Here is a 21,053-nt window from a genome sequence, read left to right on the forward strand (position 1 = left end):
GGGAGTTCTGATGGGTAGAAAATGGCTAATCAGATTTTGGAAAATTACTCGCATCCCCATACAACTAATCTGGTAATGTGAGGTTAAATGTATGCACCCAGGAGATTTCCCGAAGGTGTCCACTCTAACCAGCCGTATTTAGACCCGGAAAGGTCGAGAAAGGCAACGATCCACTTCTCTGGGGTTCCTGCTCAATTAGAGAAGATTTCCCTGACCCCGTGGCTGGGGTCACGGATGGGATTGGAGAGTGTGTTGGGTGGCGATTCGATGTCAAATTAAACACTCTGCCAGCACTGTAAGACTGTAAACTCGTGGGCAGGGAATGTATCTGTTATATTGCTATATTGTTCTCTCCCAAGCACTTAGTAGTGCGCTTTGCACACAGTAAACGCTCATAAATGCGATTGACTGACTGACCGACTGATTGATAGCAGACCTCCTGTCCTGAAGTTACCATTGAAATTGGAAGGAAAGAAGAGATATTTCTTAGCCGAGCTCGGTTAAAATCCTTTCTGGTTCAAATGGGTTCTTAATCAGTGTGCCCTTTCCAGCTGGGGTGTGGGGAATTGTCCTCACAATATCCCTGAGAAGTCGAGAAAGGCAGGTCTCTTAACCCCCCTTGACAAATGAGCAAACAAGAGAAATGGCTGAGAAAACAGACGAGAGAGAAATTAAAGGACTTGCCCAAGGTCACCCAGGAGACAAGTGGCAGGGCTGGGACTAGTGCCTGAATCTCTCGATTCCCAGATGGTGGATCCCGGTCACTACACCTCGCTACCTCCTTTTAAGTCTAGTTAGCTATCGTGGGGGGAGTGTGGCTTAAACTAGGTGTCTGGCCCCCTGAGAGATCTAGAGCAGAGCCAGAAATGGGGCAGGGAAAGGCACTGGGCCAGGACCTTCTGCTCTGATTGGTGGAGAAGCAGCCGCCTCTACCACCCCCATCCTTTCTCCCTTCTGTCTCGTCTGCTGCCGAGGTCCCTTGAGCCAGCGGGGCCTCCAAGGTAGGGTAGTGACACAGTCCAACTGGGGTCTCAAGTTCACGGGCCCATATCAGGCCAGCAACAGAACCACCCAACTGGCCCCTTTTCCCTTGTCCTCTCCAGGAAAGAGGAGAGAGGAAAAACAGGACTCTATCGGGTGTGGCGAATCCATAGGTGGACAGTAGTCGCCTTCCCAGGGCCGGCTTCCTGTTCAGTCTGGGCTGGCCAGTCTGCGTTCACTGGGACCAGGGACAGTAGGGCTGGTCCCGGGCTGAGATTGGGGTGGACCGGGCCTGGATGGGCCTTTTTGGTTTGTTTCTTTGGTGTTTTTTTTGGTATTTGTTAAGCACTTACTATGTGCTAGGCACTATACTAAACGCTGGGGTAGACTCACGCTAGTCAGGTTGGACACGATCCCTGTCCCACACAGGACTCACAGTCTTAATCCCCATCTTACAGATGAGAGAACTGAAGCACAGAGAAGAGGAAGTGACTCGCCTGAGGTCACGGAGAGGACAAGTGGTGGAGCCGGGACTAGAACCCAGGTTCTTCTGACTCCCAGACCCGGGCTCCAGCCGCGTTGCTTCTTAGATCTCAGATTCCCTCAGGTCTCTGTCTCTTTTTGCTCTGTAAAATGGGGATTAAGATTGGGAGCCCTATGTGGAGCAGGGACAGAAAGGAGGCAGCGAGGTGTAGTGACCAGGACCCACCATCTGGGAATTGAGAGATTCAGGCACTAGTCCCAGCCCTGCCACTTGTCTCCTGGGTGACCTTGGGCAAGTCCTTTAATTTCTCTCTCATCTGTTTTCTCAGCCATTTCTCTTGTTTGCTCATTTGTCAAGTGGGGTCATGAGACCTGCCTTTCTCAACCTCAGAGGGATACTGTGAGGACAGAAATGAAAGAAGTCATGTGAAAGCGCTTCGGGGAATAGAGAGTGTTTCAAAAAAAAACAAGTCTTTTTTTAATGATATCTGTTAAGCACTTACCACGTGCCAGCCCCATTCTAAGTAATAATAATAATAATGATGGCATCTGTTAAGCGCTTACTGTGTGCATGGGGGCAGATCCATGTTAATCAGGGTGGACCCAATCCCTGCCCTACATGGGGCTCATAGTCTAACTCAGAGGGAGGAGGATTTAATCCCCATTTTACAGATGAAGGCCCAGAGAAGTTCATCAACTTGCCCGAGGTCACGCAGAGGAGAGGTGGCAGAGCTGGGATTAGAACCCCGGTCCTTTGACTCCCAGGCCCGGGCTCTTTCCGCTAGACCTTGCTGCTTTCCCATTATTTACCCCACTTTTTATTATTAAGAATTGCACTGGGCCAAAAGCTATGGAGACACCAGATTTATGTCAGGGTGATGGTGGAGTAAAGGGGGTTTCCCTTTTAGGTTTGGGTGGACGGGATGGGGAGTATCTTCTTTGAGAGGGTAGGCGTCTTTTGCAGCAGGAATTCGTTTCTCAGAGCCATGTGGTCCCTTGAAAAACAATTAGTCAATCAATCCATGGTATTTATTGAGCACTTACTGTGTGCCGAGCACCGTACTAAACGTTTGGGACAGTACAATAAAAGCCTCGGGCGTTGGGATGAAAAAGAAATTACTTCTGCCTCCTGCAAACTACTCCTGGGAACAATTCTAAATATCTCCCAACTGCAGTTTCAGGGAGCAGAGTGGGGAGGGGGACCCAGAGAGAGAGGAGATGATCTGTTTATTGGTAACAACAAGGGTGGACTCAATGTGAACAGAGAACGTGTCTGCCAGCTCGGTTGTACTATACTCTCCCAGGCATTTAGTACAGTGTTCTGCCCAAAACAAGTACTCAATAAATACCACCGATAACAATGAACGAGAATCCAAGGCCCTTCAAGGCCCCTCCTGGGAGTGGTTTCAGCTATTGAGTGACGGCCACCAATCAACGTGCCCGGACCCAGCAGGCTGCCTGAGGCAATGGCTCCGAGAGGCACAGGATGGTGCCCTGCTGTGCAGTGGAACCCTCCTCCCTCTCACTCCCCTTGGCTTCCGGGGGAGGCAAGGGTCAGGGCAGAATGGATGGTGCCGCCCAACCACCCTGCCCGGTGGTGGCTCTAGCCGGTGGTCAGGTGGTCTGGGCCTTGGGCACAGCTCTCTCCTTCCTGCTCCCACCTCCTTGCCGTTGCCCTGGCTCTGCTCGCCATCCTGCCAGGCCCCAGGCCTCTGGGCGCTGGTGTCCATACTGCGAGGTTCCGCGGCATCCATCCCCGGCTCCCACAGTTACAGTGGACACCCCTCACTCTCTTGACCTCAAACAGGCAATCTCTGAGGAGAGCAGCACCAGCCTGGGGCAGAAGAAGTGACCAGAGGCAGCCAGGAGTAGTAATATCAGCAACAATGAGACACTGGGTTCTGTCCCTGCCCTGTCTCCCCATTCTTCCCAGCAAGATCTCCCAGGGATGACGCCCTTCTCTCCTCCCTGCCTTGTCCCCCTACATTTTCCTCACAGTATCTCCTGGGGATGGCTGCCCAAGAGAAGACGAGTGGTGGAGCCGGGACTAGAACCCAGGTCCTTCTGACTCCCAGACCTGGGCTCCAGCCGTGTTGCTTCGTAGACCTCAGATTCCCTCAGGTCTCTGTCCCTTTTTGTATCTCCTGGGGATGGCTCCCTCCTCTCCTCCCTACCCCTCCCCGCCAACCATTCTCCTCTACAGTTTCTTCTGGGGATGACCCCCTCCTCTCCTCCTTGTCCCTTCCACATTCTCCCCAGGAGCGTCTCCTGGGGATGGCCCTCTCCTCTCCCCACCACCCTGGGCACATTTTCCTCAACAGTGTCTCCTGGGGACGGCCCCCTCCTCTCCTCCCTACTCCCCCAAACATTCTCCTCAGCAGGGCCTCCTGGGGATGACACCTCATCTCTTCCCTGCCCCCCCGACATTCCTCTCACAGTATCTCCTGGGGACAGCCTCCTCCTCTCCTCACCACGCCCTCCATATTCCCCTCAGCAGAGCCTCCTGGGGACAACACCATTCTGTCTTCCCTTCCCCCCAACATTCTCCTCACAGTGTCTCCTGGGGATGGCCCCTTCCTCCCCTCCCTGCCTCCCCACGTTCTCCCAAGCAGCATCTCCTGGGGATGGTCCCCTCCTCTCCTCTGCGTCCCCGGTCCGGCCTCACCTTCGTTAAATGCAACTTGCCCCCAGATCCTCGGGTACAGATGATTAAGTGCTTGGAGAAGAGGAAGCATTGACGTTCCCCCTCTTTCTTCAGGGACAGAGAGCCCAGACGGCCCCTGGTGATCTTCCCTTTCTCCGACATGGGCACCTGGATGAGGGAACCTGTCAGGGTCAGAGAGGAAGAACCGTCCATCCGTGGGTGTCCTCTCCAAGCCTGGGGTCAGTAAGTTCTTAGAGCTGCCAGGCCCCGGCGAGGCTAGAGCAGCAGGAACCCTGGGGAAATGGTCACCTCAGCCATGAAAGACCGGACCTTAATCGGAACACGTGATGCTAGCCTGCAGGAGTTACCCTTTTCCTCAGTAATATTGTATCCAATAGTATGATTTAGAGAAGCAGTGTGGCTTAGTGGATAGAGCATGGGCTTGGGAGACAGAAGGATTTGGGTTCTGATCCTGGCTCCACCACATGTCTGTTGTGTGACCTTGCACATGTCACTTCACTTCTCTGGGCCTCGGTTACCTCATCTGTAAAATGGGGATTAAAACGGTGAGCCCCGTGTGGGACAGAGACCGTGGCCAACCTGATTAACTCGTACCTACTGTAGCACTTAGAACAGTGCTCGGCACAAAGTAAGCGCTTAACAAGTACCATAAGGATCATTATCATTAGTATGTCAAGCAATTAAATACCAATAAGGAAAACCATTATATTTGTCCTGTGATTGGACACTCGATTTCATCTCTGGTACTAAAGCTGAATGCTACTGATAGCTCTTCAGAGGTGGAACTCAGGACTCAGGAAAGTTGCCTAGGAGAACATCTTTATTAACGGGTGCTGCTTTTAAGTACTTTTTAAAGTCAGATATTCCTTAGACCAGTTTTAGACCACATACCGTACAACATACTCCTCCCCCTCTAGATCGTAAGCTCGTTATGGGTTGGGAATGTGATAATTCTGTTGTATTGCCCTCTTCCAAGTGCTCAGTACAGTGCTGTGCACAGAGTAAGTGCTCAGTAAATACCATTGATTGATTGATTCATTTATGATGATGACAATGTCATTAGGCCCATCAAGTGCTTAGTACAGTTCTTTGCACACAGTACAGCGCTCAGTAAATATGATTGAATAAATTTTGCAGAAGGCCATTGTGAATAGGCTGGAATCTACATGTTTTTCTGGATTGGCACCTCCTGGCTGTCTGCCAGATTTTGTGTTCCCCTCCCAGTTCTGGGGGCACCAGACCCTGTGTCCAAGCCATGGAACACAGTATTAAAAATGGAAATCATAGACAGAAAATCCTCCTGCATCCAATCTGTACCGGACAGGGGCCATACCAGCTGAATGCTGGATGGCCCATTGCAAAACCAGATAATTGGGCAGTAGGAAGTCATGGAATCTCCCTGCATCAGGAGATATCCGTGATCAGTCCCATGGTCTGTCCAGCCTGGGACTCTGTCTCCAACATCCTCAACAGAGGATGAGGGATGGGAATTGGGGGATAGGTGAGAAGGGATGGAAAATGGGGGTTGAAGGATGGGGGGTTGAGAAATGGATTTTTAAAATTCTATTTGAGTGCTTATTATATGGCAGACACTGTACTAAGCACTGGAGTGGATACAAAATCATCAGTATGGACACAATACCAGTCCCACAAAGGACACCCAGGATTAATCCCCTGAAGCAACACGGCCTAGTGGATAGAGCTCGATTCTGGGAATCAGGAGGCCCTGGGTTCTAGTCCCTGCTCTGATACTTGACTGCTGTGTGACCTTGGGCAAATCACTTCACTTCTCTGGGTCTCAGTGATCTCATCTATAAAATGGAGATTGAGACTGCGAGCTCAATGTGGGACAGGGACTGTTTCCAAACTGATTACTTTGTATTTACCCCAGTGCTCAGAACAGTGTCTGGCACATAGTAAGCACTTAACAAATACCACACAAAAATATCATTTTACTGATGGGGGAACTGAGTTCCAGAGAAGTGAAGTGACTTGCCCAGGGTCACACGGCAGACAAGTGACAGATTTGGGACTAGAACCCAGGTTCTTCTAACTCCCAATCAATCTGGAGGCCAGATCCCCGCGCCCAAGGGGACCAAGGTCCATCTCCCAGGAGTCTCCCCATCCCGTGGGAGGACAGAGCTGTACCTTGTCGAACAAATGTCTGGCTGGTGTCCAGGAGGATCTCGCAGCCTTCGATGATCATCCGTTCAATGGCCAGGTTTTTCCGAATGTTTTCCGTCTCGCTCACCTCGTCGTGCATTATCCTTGGGGAAACAGGGGAGGCTTCATGAGGGGATGGGGGTGGAGGATCCCCTCGCTGGGGTTTGGGGGCCTAGGGAGGCCAGTGGTTGCCGGGAGGGGTGGAGGGAATGGGGTACAAAGAGGCTCCGATGGATTCTCAATCAGGATCCGGGGCTGAGGGGGAAAGCAGTCGGTGACATAATCGCGCCTCTTCCTCTAAAACTTTTCAGGTTAGGCTGTTGTTCCCCAAGAGTGGATGGGAGAGAGTTGTCCCATGTGCTTGGTTGCTCTGGTTCCTGTGGATCGCGCTGGGAAGGGACAGATAGTTTGACACCTCCAACTGTCCCCTCTCCATCCCTGACTTTCCTTCTGGCGATTCAGCCTGGCCCGTCCCCCTCACCCCCCAACCTTTTTTTTTTAATGGTATCAGTAAAGTACTCACTCTGTGCCTGACAATGTACTAATTGCTGGGGTAGATACAAACTAATCTAGTTGGACATAGTCCATGTCCCATGTAGGACTTAACAACAACAATAATAATAATACTGTAAGCTCACTGTGGGCAGTGAATGTGTCTATTCTTATATTTTATTCTCCTAAGTGCTTAGTACAGTGCTTTACACACAGTAAGTGCTCAATAAATATGACTGAATGAATGAGTGAATGGATGAAAGCACTTACTATGTGCCAAGCATTGTGCTGGGGTAGATACAAGGTCTTCACATGGGGCTCGCAGTCGGTGTAGAGGGAGAAGAATTGAATTCACATTTTACAGGTGAGGGAACTGAGGCTTAAAGAAGCAAAGTGATTTGTCCGAGGTCACACAGCAGATAAGTGGCAGAGCCAGGTCTTCTGACTCCCAGGCCTGTGCTCTTTCCACTAGGCCATGCAGACCCGGAGTGAATGGGGTTGGGAGTCCATCCCCAACAGCTGGGGATAGTATTTATTGAGTGCTTACTATGTGCCGAGCACTGTACTAAACTCTTGGAATGTACAAATCGGCAACAGATAGAGACAGTCCCTGCCCTTTGGCGGGCCTACAGTCTAATCGGGGGAGACAGGCAATAAATAGAGTCAAGGGGAAGAACATCTCATTAAAACAATGGCAAATAAATAGAATCAGGGTGATGTACATCTCATTAAACAACAAGTGCTTAGTACAGTGCCCTACACACAGTAACCACTCAAGAAATACCATTGACTGACAGAATGACAGAAGAGAGCCCACCTCTGTGGGGACCCTGGGAGGGGAGACAGGGCCAGGGCTGGGGATTCAGGGACCCCTTCTAGGCTGTAAGCTTGCTTTGGGCAACAAACAGGTCTGCTAATTCTGTTGTATTGTACTCTCCCAAGCGCTCATACAGTGTCCTGCCCACAGTAAGTGCTCAATCAGTATGATTAATTGATTATTTATATCAATACCTGTCTCCCCCTCGGGATTATAGGCTCTCAGTTTGCAGGGAATGTGCCTATTATATTGTTCTACTGTACTTTCCCAAGTGTTTAGTACAGTGCCCCGCACAGAGTAAGTTCTCAATTTATATGATTATTTATATGAATGTCTGCCCTGCCCGAATGTGGTTGTTATATTGTACTCTCCAAGCACTTCAGTATAGTCCTCTGCACACGGTAAGTGCTCAATAAATAACCCTGATTGATTGATTGATTGATTGATTGATTGATGGAAGGGGCCACCCCCCACCCCGCCCACCAGCCCTCCGCAGTGGCCAGCCGCAGTTCCGCTTCCTCCCACCTAGCGGCGCCCTTTACCCACGATTGCTGCTGTCAGCGCAGCGCTCAAAACCGAATTTCAGAATCCTTCCGGCGCTGGAGGCACCATCGCATACGGGCTGCTTTGCACGAAGTGCGGAGGAAAAAAACCCCTCCAAAAAAACGAAAAAAACCCAACCCTCAGCTTTCCTGGAAACTTCCCAGAGCTGAGGCCTCGTGCTTAAGAGGGGCAGCGGTAAGACTGGAGAGGGATTTCTAGAATGGCCTAGCTGCGAGACCACTGGCCTAACCCCAAATCTGCCACCTGACCTTGGGTGAGTCACCTAATATCTCTGAGCCTCAGTCTCCTTATCTGGAAAATGCGGATTAAATACCTGTTCTTCCTTCCCCTTAGGCTCTGAGGTCCCAGGTTAGGTAGGGACCGTGTCCGATCTATCTTGTAACCGCCCCAGCACTTAGTACATCTCCCCTTCTAAACTGTAAACTCGCTGTGGGCAGAGAACTTGTCTGCAAATTCTGTTGTATTGTCCTTTCCCAAGCACTTAGTACAGTGCTTGGCACGTAATAATCACTAAACCATCTCCCCTTCTAAACTGTAAACTCGTTGTGGGCAGAGACCTTGTCTGCAAATTCTGTTGTATTGTCCTTTCCCAAACACTTAATACAGTGCTTAGCACAGATTGATCCAAGTAACAAGTACCCCAGTTAATTTATTCATTTAATCGTATTTATTGAGCGCTTACTGTGTGCTTGCTGTAAGCACTTGGGAAAGTACAATCCAACAATAAACAGTGACAGTCACTGCTCACAACGATCTCATTATTATTAAAGCAGCATGGCCAAGTGGAAGAGCATAGGCCTGGCAGAGGATCTGGGTTCTAATTCCGACTCCACCACTTGCATGCTTCTCTGGACCTCAGTTCTCTCTTCTACAAAATGGGGATTTTATGCCTGTTCTCACTTTTACTTAGAATGTGTGCCCCATGTAGGACCTGATTGTCTTGTAGCTTCCCCAATGCTTGACACATAGCATACCCTTAACAAAAACCATAATTATTAGAGCACAGGCCTGGGAGTCAGCAGGACCTGGGTTCTATTCCTGCCTCCATCACTTGTCTGCTGTGTGACCTTGGGAGAGTCACTTAACTTGTCCTTGTTTCAGTTACCTCATCCGTAAAATAGGGATTAAGACTGTGAGCCCCAGGTGGGACACTGTGTCCAACCTGACCATCTTTTATCTACCCCAATCAATCAGTCAGTGGTATCTAGGATTAATATAATAAAAATAATAATAATAATTGTGGTATTTATTTAGTACTTACTATGTGCCAGGCATTGTACTAAGGGCTGGGGAGGATACAAGCAAATCAGATTGGACACAGTCCCTGACCCATGTGGAGTTCAGTCTCAATACCCATTTTACAGATGAAGTAACTGACGCCTAGAGTGCCCAAGATCACACAGCAGACAAGTGGCGGAGCCGGGATTAGAACCCATGATCTTTGGACTCCCAGGCCTGTGATCTATCCATTAGGTCATGGTATGTGCAGAGCACTGTATTAAGTGCTTGGGAGAGTACAGTGCAGCTGCAAATTAGAATGGTGCCTGGCACATAGTAAGTGCTTAACCAATCCCTTAAAAAAGGGGCAGGGGGTTATTCTGATCTGTGCCTGAGCTGGCCGCTTTTCTTCCTAACTTTTGACCCCCCAGTAGCTGACAGCTGCACTGAATTGGAAAGTGCATGGTCTTTGTCATAGTGTCAGTCGAAAAAGAATTTCTATTTGTTGGGGGAAGGAATGGGTTAAGCTTGAGATTAAAAAAAAAAAGATGGTATTTGTTAAGCACTTAGTATGTGCCAAACACTCGTCAAAGCCCTGGGGTAGATACAAGGTAATCAGGTTGGACCAGTTCCTGTCCCACGTGGGGCTCACAGCCTTAATTCCCATTTCATAGATGAGGTAACTGAGGCTCAGAGAAGTGAAATGACTTGCCCAAGCTCTCACAACAGACAAATGGTGGAGCCGGGATTAGAACCCAGGTCCTTCTGGCTTCCAGGCCCGTGCTCTATCCACTAGGCCACGCTGCTGCTTCTTGGGGGAGATCCCCATTTCTAGGGGAACCAGCACCCCAAGATAACAACAGGCTTGTGTGCAGTGCTTGAGATACTACAGAAACAAACTTCCTGGCACCAGTTGGAGATGGACTAAACGCCCCTGGGGGGATGTGGGTGGAACTCGTTGTGGGCAGGGAATGTGTCTGTTTATTGTTATACTGTAATAGAAATAATAATAATCATGGTTCATGTTAAGCACTTACTATGTGCCAAGTTTTTTTTTATAGCTCTGGGGTAGATACAAATTAAACAGTCCCTGTCCCACATAGGGCTCACGCTCTTAATCCCCATTTGACAGATGAGGTAACTGAGGACAGAGAAGTGATTTGCCCACCCAGCAGACATGCAGTAGAGTCAGGATTAGAACTCAGGTACTTCTGACTCCCAGGTCCACTAAGTGAGGAAGCAGCGTGGCTTAGTGGAAAGAGCGTGGGCTTGGGAGTCAGAGGTCATGAGTTCTAATTCCGACTCCGCTACTAGTCTGCTGGGTGACCTTGGGCAAGTCACTTAACTTCTCTGTGCCTCAGTTACCTCATCTGGAAAAAGGGGATTAAGACTGTGAGCCCTGCGTGGGACAACCTGATCACTTTGTATCTACTCCAGTGCTTAGAACAGTGCTTGGCACATAGTAAGCGCTTAACAAATACCATAATTATTATTATTATCCACTAAGCCACGCTGGTTCTCTCTACTCTCCCAAGCACTTTGTATGGTGCTCTGTACACTTTAAGCGCTCAATAAATATGATTGAATGACTGAATGAATGAGTCGATCACTTGGAAGCCCGTCTGTGCCCTCACCATAGCAACCAGATTTCCACAGGGGCGAGGATGATGCTTTTTACATGGCGAGAGACTCGTTCAAATGGTCACGCCATGCGTCTGTGACATGCCAGTGCGTGCTAATCCTGCACTGAGGGTGGTGTGGGTGGAGGAGGAAGTGACCAGCCTTGCTCCACTTCTGGGTGGCACTCATGTGAGCCACAGGGGAGAAAATGTGTGATATCTCACCTCCGGGAGTCTGGTTAAATGCGATCCCAAGTGTGAGTGACTTATCCGGGAGTCTGGGGGCTGGGGCCCTTACTCTGTGTTTTTTTTGTTGTTGTCGTTGTTGGTTTTTTTTTAAATGGTATTTGTTAAGTGCTTAATACATGCCAGGCACTATACTAAACATTGGGGTAGATACAAGATAATCAGGTTGGACACAGTCCATGTCACACATGGGACTCACTGTCTTAATCCCCACTTAACAGTTGAGGGAACTGAGGCCCAGAGAAGTGGCTTGCCAGAGGTCTCACAGCAGATGAGTGGCGGAGCGGGATTAGAACCCAGGTCCTTCTTACTCTCAGACCCGGGCTCTGTCCGCTGGGTTGTTCTGCTTCTCGGTTAGCCTTTATGTCGGAGAGAGGGGCGTCCTTCTCGGGGACAAGGGCCCGGGGACCCAGACGATAAACTCAGCTCTGTTTCCATATCTGGTATTGCTCCCGGAAGCTCTCGTGGATATGGAAAATGAGTCGCGACTCAGTCCTAGCTCACGCTATTCCTACACTCTTTCCCAATCTGGCTTCCGTCCCCTTCGCTCCACAGAAACCGCTTTCTTAAATGTCACCAATGATCTCTTTCTTCCCATATCCAGCGGCCTCTACTCCATCTTAATCCTGCTTCACCTCTCAGCTGCCTTCGACACTGTTGACCACCCCCTTCTCCTGGAAACACTATCCAACCTCGGCTTCACTGACACTGTTCTCTCCTGGTTCTCCTCCTATCTCTCTGGCTTCTCAGTCTCTTTCGTGGGCTCCTCCTCTGCCTCCTACTCCCTAACTGGGGGGGGGGGTCCCTCAAGGTTCAGTTCTGGGTCCCCTTCTATTCTCCATCTACACCCACTCCCTTGGAGAACTCATTCGCTCACATGGCTGCAACTACCACCTCTATGTGGATGATTCCCAAATCTACATCTCCAGCCCTGATCTCTCTCCCTGTCTGCAGTCTCGCATTTCTTCCTGCATTCAAGACATCTCTTCTTGGATGTCCTCCCTTCACCTCACATTTAACATGTCTAAAACAGAACTCCTTATCTTCCCATCTAAACCCTATGCTCCCCCTGTCTTTCCCATCACTGTAGAAGGCGCCACCATAGTTCCTGTCCCACAAGCCGGTACCCTTGACGTTATCTTTGACTCTTCTCTCTTGTTCAATCCAAATATTCAATCTGTCACTAAATCCCGTTGGTTCAACCTTAACGGCATCTCTAAAACCTGCCCTTTCCTCTCCATCCAAACTACTATCACGTTAATACAGTGATTTATCCTACCCCACCTTGATTACTGCATCAGCCTCCTTGCTGACCTCCCAGCCTCCCGTGTCTCCCCATTCCAGCCCGTGCTTCACTCTGCTGCCCGGATCATTTTCTATAAAAATGTTCAGAGTTTCCCTTCTCCTTAAGGACCTTCAGTGGTTGCCATCCACCTCTGCATCAGACAGAAACTCCTCACCATCGGCTTTAAAGACCTCAATCTCTTTGCCCCCTCCTACCTCACCTCTCTAGACTCCTACTACAACCCAGCCACTTTACTCCTCTGATGCCAACCTTCTCACTGTACCTCCATCTCCCCCACTTCCCACCTCTGGTCTGTGGAATGTCCTCCCATTCCATATCTGATAGACAATGACTCGCCCCGCTTCATAGCTTTATTGAAAATCCATCTCCTCCAAGAGGCCTTCCCTGAATAAGCCCTCCTTTCCTCTTCTCCCACTTTCTTCTCCATCACCCTAACTTGCTCCCTTTATTCATCCCCCCTTCCAGGCCCACAGCACTTATGGACATATCTGTAATTTATTTATTCATATTAATGTCTGTCTATCCCTCTAGACTGTAGGCTTTCTGTTGGCAGAGGATGTGTCTATTTATTGTTATAGCGTACTCTCCCAAGCGCTCTGCTCAGTGCTCTGCACATGGTAAGCGCTCAATAAATACAGTTGACTGACTGATTATTTAACTGCCACACTCCCCCAAATCTTCCTCCACTGCCCATGAGGTGAGGACCAGCAGGGAGCCCCTCTTCTGCTACAGTTCAGGCCAGGGGATATCCAACGAAGGAGGGGCACGAAGGAGGGTTGCCCCTGGCCATCTCATCTCCCCCCTGAATCTCCAGCGAGCCAGGACCTGCCACTTTCAGCCAGACCTTCCCTCCAGCCCCAGGAGGCCCTGATGAAGCCTCGTGGCCAGACTTCCCACCTCTCCCAGACCCCACTGGGGTCAATCCAGCCAAGGCCACTCACCTGGACAGTTCCTCCAGCTTCGACTTGGCGTAGTCCAAGCTGTTCCTCTCCACGTGCTCGTGGGGGGTGTGCGCTAGCAGCTCGTGCAGCGTCAAGATATACCTGGGGATCTGCAGGGGTGGGGGGTGTCAACAGAGCGACCGGGGGAGGGGCCGCCGGGGCTGGTCTGAACATGAGCCCCATGGCTGCCCACCCCAGGACTCCGTCTCCGACAGTGGTACCAGAGCACTCGGAGAGTCTGCACAGAGTAAGGTCTCAATATATACCATATCAATATCAATATATATATATTGACTGACTGACAGTTGCCCTCCTGGACACCCACCCTCACCGTCAAGAAGGGATGACTAGATACCCCAGGCCCCAAATAGCTCTGGCAATTCCTTCCACCAGTAGGAGCCTCACCCTCCACATTGACCTCCTCCCGCTGGACACTTCCAATATCCACCCTCATTGGGGGGGAGGTCATTCATAGCCCCCTGACCCCTCACTCCTCCCGCCCCCGCACCTGGAACATTGGATAGGTGAGGAAGGTCTCCAGGGTGCGCTCCTCACAGTCCGGTTTCGCCTCATAGTGCTTCAGGAGCTTGTCGAAGTCCCGGTTCTGCTTACAGTGGGCCAAGATCTGGAGGCTGTACTGATGGTTTCTCACAAACTCCTGGTAGATATTCAGCATGGGCAGCAGAATGTCGAAAAGGTCGGCTGCAAGCGACGGGAACTGGTTAGGATGGTGGGCGGAGGACCTTGGGCCCCTGAACTCCTCACCACCCTCCCACCCCCAAACACACTGTGCTCTTCCCCCTGCCCCCTGCCCCCCAGAGCTCCTTGTCCCCTGAAGAGGGATGGGGAGCTTGTCTACACTTTCCTGGGGTTCGAAATGGCACGTCTGACCACCCTATGCTTCCGTGGACATTCCAAGCGGAAAAGCCCAAGAGGCAGCTGACTTCAAACACAATTCAGCCGACGTCAATGCCAGACACCAAATCCGACCTAGTGTGGGCTTCTCCCACCTAGCTCCCTGGAAGGAAAAAAACCACCATGGGAAACTAGGGCTGGGGAACAAAGAAGTAGACCTGTTCTTTTAGGGCCTTTACAGACTGGGCGATACTTCCCAGGGACTTCTAGATTTTCCTGACACACTCCCCACACAGAGATGGGAGAAGCACCTCCAAACACCTTCAGTTCCCACTTCAAACATATCGCCTTCCTGCTCCTCCCTGCTGCCCACCTGGGGAAAGGCGAAGTCAGGAATCCTAGATTCTGGCAGAGGGAGCTGAGACTGGGAGTCCCACATGGGGGAAAGGCATGGTGTCTGACCTGATTGACTTTTGTTTACCCTAGTGCTTAGAACAGTGCTCGACACATAGTAAGTGCTTAACAAATACTTTTTTTATTAAAAAAAGGGCAGGGGGAGGGCGTTTGGGAACTGGGGCCGGACTGATGTGCTGTGGGTGCTTCCGGGGCCTATGGTCTCCAGATAAAGTCTGTGAGCCCTTTGTTGGGTAGGGATTATCTCTATCTGTTGCCGAATTGTACTTTCCAAGCACTTAGTACAGTGTTATGCACACAGTAAGTGCTCAGTAAATACGATTGAATGAATGGATAAAGATGGACACGGGTTTGGAGTCTTATCGAAGAACTCGCTCGTCCAAGAGGCCTTCCCTGACTAAGCCTTCCTTTCCTCTTCTCTCACTCCCTTCTGCGTCACCCTGACTTGCTCCCTTTATTCATTCCCCCCTCCCAGCCCCACAGCACTTATGTACATATCTGTCATTTATTTATTTATTCATATTAATGTCTGTCTCCCCCTCTAGAGGTGTAAACTCATTGTAGACAGGGAATGTGTCCGTTTCTTGCTATATTGTACTCTCCCAAGCCCTTAGGACAGTGCTCTAGACACAGTAAGCGCTCAATAAATATGACTGAATCAGACAGGAAGTGGCTCCTTGACATTGTTCCCCAGTATTGTTCTTGGAGCTAGGCCCATGATGGAGGAGTGGGGGTTCAGTGATCTCCCCTGCCCTGGCTGGCTGGCTGACTGATCCCTCGCCTTCCAGACCCTCTCACCCCCTCTGCCTTCTCAGGCCCCATGGATCCACCTGCTCATCTTTTGGTTAGAGAGCAGAAGCCCTGGAAGAGATGGGTTGGTGAGGGCATGGGCAGAGATCCAGGTCTGGCACCGGGACACGTTCTACTCACCCAGGACCAGAGTTGGCCAGCTGGAAATCCGGGCTTTGAGGCCTTGGTAAAAGATCTGGTGCAGAAACATGATGGTTTCACTGCAAGGGAAAAGGACAGGATCACGGCCTAGCTCCCCGACAACCCGAGCAAGCCCAAGGGAGGAAGCTCAGAGGGCAGCACCTCTCAGCTCCCCAGGGCTTCCACTGGGACCAGGACGGATTAGGACATTTTGCGCTTCGACCCATTCATGAGGAGCAATCCTTCGAGATGATCCGAAAAACGAGCGGTCGATACAGACTCCTTATCGGAAGGCACATCTCCTCCAAGAGGCCTTCCCCGACTAAGCCCTCACTTCCTCTTCTTCCATTCCCTCTGTGTTGCCTTTGCTCCCTTTATTCACCCCTCCCTCAGCCCTGCGGCACTTTTGTCCATATCCATAATTGATTTATTTGTATTTGTGAGCTCCCTGTGGACAGGGAACATGTCTACTAACTCTGTTAAACTGTACTCTCCCAAGCACTTACTACAGTGCTCTGCACACAGTAAGTGCTCGATAAATACGATTGATTGATTGACCTGGGTTCTAAACCTGGCTCCGCCACTGGTCTGCTGTTGAACCTTGGGCAAGTCGCTTCACTTCCCTGTGCCTTGGTTGCATCATCTGTAAAAGGGGGATGAAGACTGTGAGCTCCATCTGGGACGTGAATTGTGTCCAACCTGATTAGCTTGTATCTACCCCAGTGCTTAGTACAGTGTCTGGCCCATAGTAAGCGCTTAGCGAATACTATTAAAAAAAAAAAAACAGAGAGAGGGAAGGGTTAGGGATGTGGAGGTGTCTATCCCCAGGGATGGTATCCGGGAAGATAACGAACATATGATTTGTCCAAGGGGCCCGGGGTCTCTGTCAGAGACACTGTCCGAGGCTAGAAGGACCTGGGGAATGACTCAAGTTGGCATTGCTGATGGGCTTATTGTCTTACCATTTTTCACACAGGTAAGAAAGGTGCATTCAAGGTTAGAGTCTGTGCATGTGTGTACTCATATCATATGTACATATGTACGGGTGGGCATGCATATCTATGTTTGGCTGAGCGTGTCTTTGCATATGTCTTTGGGCATGCTTGTCATTGGGCAGGTGAACACGTGTTATTCATTCGTTCGTTCATTCAATCGTATTTATTGAGCATCTACTTTATGTAGAGCAGTGTACTAAAAGCTTGGGAGAGTACAGTATACAAATAGGTAGGTACATTCCCTGCCCACAGTGAGCTTACAGTCTAGTCTGAATATCCTTGCATGTTTGTGTTCCTGCACGGCCGAGGTGATTTCTGAGGATTTCAGGAAGGAGAGGCATTGTACCCATTGTAGAGATGAGGAAAACTGAGGCTCACAAAGTCTTCGACCTGTCTCCCCAGGGTGAGTCCTCACCCCTTCCTCAAGACCCTACACAAGACTACCATCCCAGGGCCAGGACACTGGTCAGCCTTGTGGTTCCGGGGACCCCAGACTTCTTCTGCCTCGGGGGGACCTTCACTTCCTGCCGTCTCTTAGCCGCCTCCAGATGGAAATGAGTAATGTCTGCGGCAAGGCGCTTGGCCTCCCGAAGACTCGGGGTGAAATCGAACAAGGGAAAAAATCAAATTGCTCCCCTATAACTGGACAAGAACCAATTCGGTGCCAAATGAGTTTGCGGCCCACCTCGACCTGGGGAGCCTCGGCCATCTGTTTTGAGAATGGCTTGTCGCCCCGCCGGATGGCTGGGGTCTGGGCCGGGGTTCCCCCAAGCGGCAAACGCGTTTGTCCTCAGCGGCCTGCCGCTCCGCTAGCTGAGAGCCACGACCCCCTCCAGATCAGTCAGGGACAGGAAGCGGAGCAGCTTAGTGGATGGAGCCCGGGCCTGGGAGTCAGAGGCCCTGGGTTCTAATCCCGGCTCTTGCTGCGTGTCCCCGGGCAGTGGCTTCATTTCTCTGGGCCTCAGTTACCTCATCTGAAAAATGTGGGATTCAGTCGTCCTCCTTCCAACTTAGACTGTGAGCCCCATGTGGGGCAGGGATCTATCCGACCTGATCAACACGTATCTCCCCCAGCGCTTAGAACAGTGCTTGACACATAATAGGTGCTTAGCAAATACCATTAGAAACGCAATCATACATGAACACAAAAAGGAGGCCCAGGAAGCAGACACCCATTTCCCCTCAGGTCCCACCTCTAGACCGCAAGATCTTTGAGGGCAGGGAATGTGTCTACCAACTGTATTGTAGTGCAGTCTCCCAAGAGCTTAGTCCACTGGTCTGCAGACAGTAAGTATTCAATAAATACCGTGGATTGATTGATTCTGGCCATACCTGAACTCCTCATCTTCCCTCACAAATCCTCTCCTCCTCCTAACTTTAGATAGAACCCGGGCCTGGGAGTGGGAAGGACCTGGGTTCTCATCCCGGCTCTGTCACTTGTCTGCTGGGCGATCTTGGGCAAGTCACTTCACCTCTCTGGGACTCAATTACCTCATCTGTCAAATGGGGATTAAGATGGTGAGCCAGCGACTGTGTCCAACCTAGTTAGCTTGCATCTACCCCAGTGCTTAGTACAATGCCTGGAACATAGTGCTTAACAAATACCGTAACAAAAACACACCAAAAAAGGTAACAACTTTCTCATCGCTGTTGACAACACCCCCGTCCTCCCTGTCTCTCAAGCCTGAAACTTTGGCATTATCCTAGACTTCTCCCTCCCTTTCAATCACCATATTCACTTTGTCATCCAATCCTTTCGGTTCTTCTTTCACCTCATTTCCAAACAGCCACCAAACTGATCCAAGCAGTTATCATCTCCCGACTCTACTACTGCATCAGCCTCCTCACCAACCAACCTGTCTTCTGGCTCTCCCACTCTCCATTCCATATTTTACTCTGCTACCCAGATCATTCTTAATAATAATAATAATAATAGCATTATTATTGTGGTATTTGTTAAGTGCTTACTATGTGCCAGGCACTGTACTAAGCACTGGGATGGATTCAAGCATATCGGGTTGGACACAGTCCATGTCCCACTTGGGGCTCACAGTCTCAATCCCCTTTTGACAGATGGGAGAACTGAGGCTCAGGGAAGTAAAGTGACTTCCCCAGGATCACACAGCAGACGAGAGGCAGAGTCAGGATTAGAATCCGGGTCCTTCTGACTCCCGGGCCCAGGCTCTATCACTAGGCCACGCTGCTTCTGCACACGTCTTCTGACTCCTGAAAAGTGTAAATGTGGCATCCATTCCGCTCTGCATCAAGCAGCAACTCCTGACCATTGTGCTAAAGTCACTCAATCAACTCCTCTCCCACTACAACGCAGCTCACTTTCATGGTTCCCCTCAAATTAAGCTACTCCCTCTGCCTCGTTCTCAGTTCTCCCAGTTGCCATTCTGTTGTCCTCCTCTCCGCCTGGAACGTCCTCCTCGTTCAAATCCGTCGGACCACTGCTCTTCCCCTCTTCGGCCTCTTGACTGTAAGCTCGCTTTGGGCAGGGAACGTGTTTACCAACTCTATTGTAGCGTACTCTCCCAAGTGCTTAGTACAGTGCTCTGCACGCCATTAACGCTCCATAAATACCACTGATGATGAAATCCCTTCTCAACCTAGAGGCTTTTCCCAATTAATTTCTACTCCCCCAGTTTATTTCCCCTAACTACCCCTCTGGCACTCTGCCGTCTCTGGCCACTTAAGAGCTCATAACTCCCTGTAGCCCTTTTGTTCATCAATCAATCAATCAATCAATGGTTTGCTTACTACTGACCACTGTACCAAGCACTTGGGAGAGTACAACACAATAGTACAACTTTTCTATACCCTATTACTTAACCTCTAACTCATATAGCTGTTCCCCATTCCTTCTTTCCCTGCCTGTAGCCTCCCCCATTATATTATCCACTGAGAAACAGCAGGGCTTAGTGAATAGAGCACAGGCCTGGAGTCAGAAGGACCTGGGTTCTAATTCTGACTCTGCCCCTTGTCTGCTATATGATCTTGGGCAAGTCACTTCACTTCTCTGGGCTCAGTTACCTCACCTGTCAAATGGGGATGAAGATTCATTCAATAGTATTTATTGAGCGCTTACTATGTGCAAAGCACTGTACTAAGCGCTTGGAATGAACAAGTCGGCAACAGATAGAGACAGTCCCTGCCGTTTGACGGGCTTACAGTCTAATCAGGGGAGACAAAATGGCAATAAATAGAGTCAAGCGGAAGAACATCTCGTAAAAACAGTGGCAACTAAATAGAATCAAGGCGATGTACATTTCATTAACAAAATAAATAGGGTAAGATGGCGAGCACCACGTGGAACAGGGATGGTAGCCAACCCGATTTGCTCGCATCCACCCCAGTGCTTAGTACAGTGCCTGGTACATATCAACACTTAACAAATCTTAGAGAGGCAGCATGGTCTAGTGGTTAGAGCATGGGCCTGGGAGTCAGAAGGACCTGAGTTCTAATCCTGTTCCGCCACTTTGCTGTGTGACCTTGGGTGAGTCACTTCACCTCTCTGTGCCTCAGTTACCTCACCTGACAAATGGGGATCCAGACCATGAGCCCCATGTGGGACCCGGACTGTGGCCAACCTGAGTAGCTTGTATCTACCGCAGCGCTTCCAACAGTGCCTGGCACATAGTAAGCACTTAACAAGTGCCTTAAAAGCAAAACAAACAAACCTTCCCCAGGGCTGGGATCATGTCTCCTCGTCCTATCACGCACTCCCAAGAGCTCGGGGCAGCGCTCGGCACACAGTGGGAGTTGAATCCGTATTATTGATGATCTGATTAATGTTATAACAGTGCACTTGACGCTAACATTTTCCTCGGACTTTTTTTCATCTCTCATGTAATCTATTTTCCTTCAATTAAACTTGCAAATCCTTAGCGGGTGGGCTGGCAGTTGCAGAAGCCTAGAATAAGTGACTCATTTCAAACCCTGCTGCATTCCCAGGAGCAACGTTGGAAGTAAAGGAATAATATCCGTATGGGCTCTTAACGGCCAATGGTGACAGTGTTCTCCTCTGATGCACTCCTTACCAAACGCCCCTGGCTGCCTCACCTCGCTTCAAAGATGGGGACACGGGGTCTCAGGGAGGTGAACCATCTGACCTGAGGTCATGCAGCCCACCGGGGACGGACTTTCCAAATAGAACCCAGGTGTCCCGGATCCTGGCCCGGGGGGCTCCCTCCCCGACAGCCCATCACGCCACACAGGAGCTCCACGCAGTAGAGCCGGGAGGGCAATCGCGGTCTTGGAAAGGAGCTCGGTCTCCATAGCAACAGAGCCAGCCGGCTCCAGATGAATAGCAGGGATTTGGAGAATTTAGGATGGGGCTCCACGGGCTGGATCCAGCCGGG

General features: G+C 50.2%; 1 protein-coding gene across 2 annotated transcripts in view; it reads right to left on the minus strand.

The window, feature by feature from the left end:
- The window catches only part of RASGRF1 (Ras protein specific guanine nucleotide releasing factor 1), a 127,020-nt gene that overhangs the window by 60,162 nt on the left and 45,805 nt on the right, over nt 1-21,053 (minus strand). For both annotated transcript variants that reach the window (XM_029051886.2, XM_029051885.2), the window contains exons 6-10: nt 15,695-15,774; nt 14,004-14,197; nt 13,496-13,605; nt 6,278-6,396; nt 4,130-4,290 (exon numbers count right to left, since the gene is read on the minus strand). In XM_029051886.2, coding sequence (XP_028907719.1) covers nt 4,130-4,290; nt 6,278-6,396; nt 13,496-13,605; nt 14,004-14,197; nt 15,695-15,774 — 664 coding nt within the window. The remainder of the gene's footprint in view (nt 1-4,129; nt 4,291-6,277; nt 6,397-13,495; nt 13,606-14,003; nt 14,198-15,694; nt 15,775-21,053) is intronic.

This window comes from Ornithorhynchus anatinus, chromosome X1 (genome assembly GCF_004115215.2).
Source record: "Ornithorhynchus anatinus isolate Pmale09 chromosome X1, mOrnAna1.pri.v4, whole genome shotgun sequence".
In the NCBI taxonomy this organism is placed as follows: Eukaryota; Metazoa; Chordata; class Mammalia; order Monotremata; family Ornithorhynchidae; genus Ornithorhynchus; species Ornithorhynchus anatinus.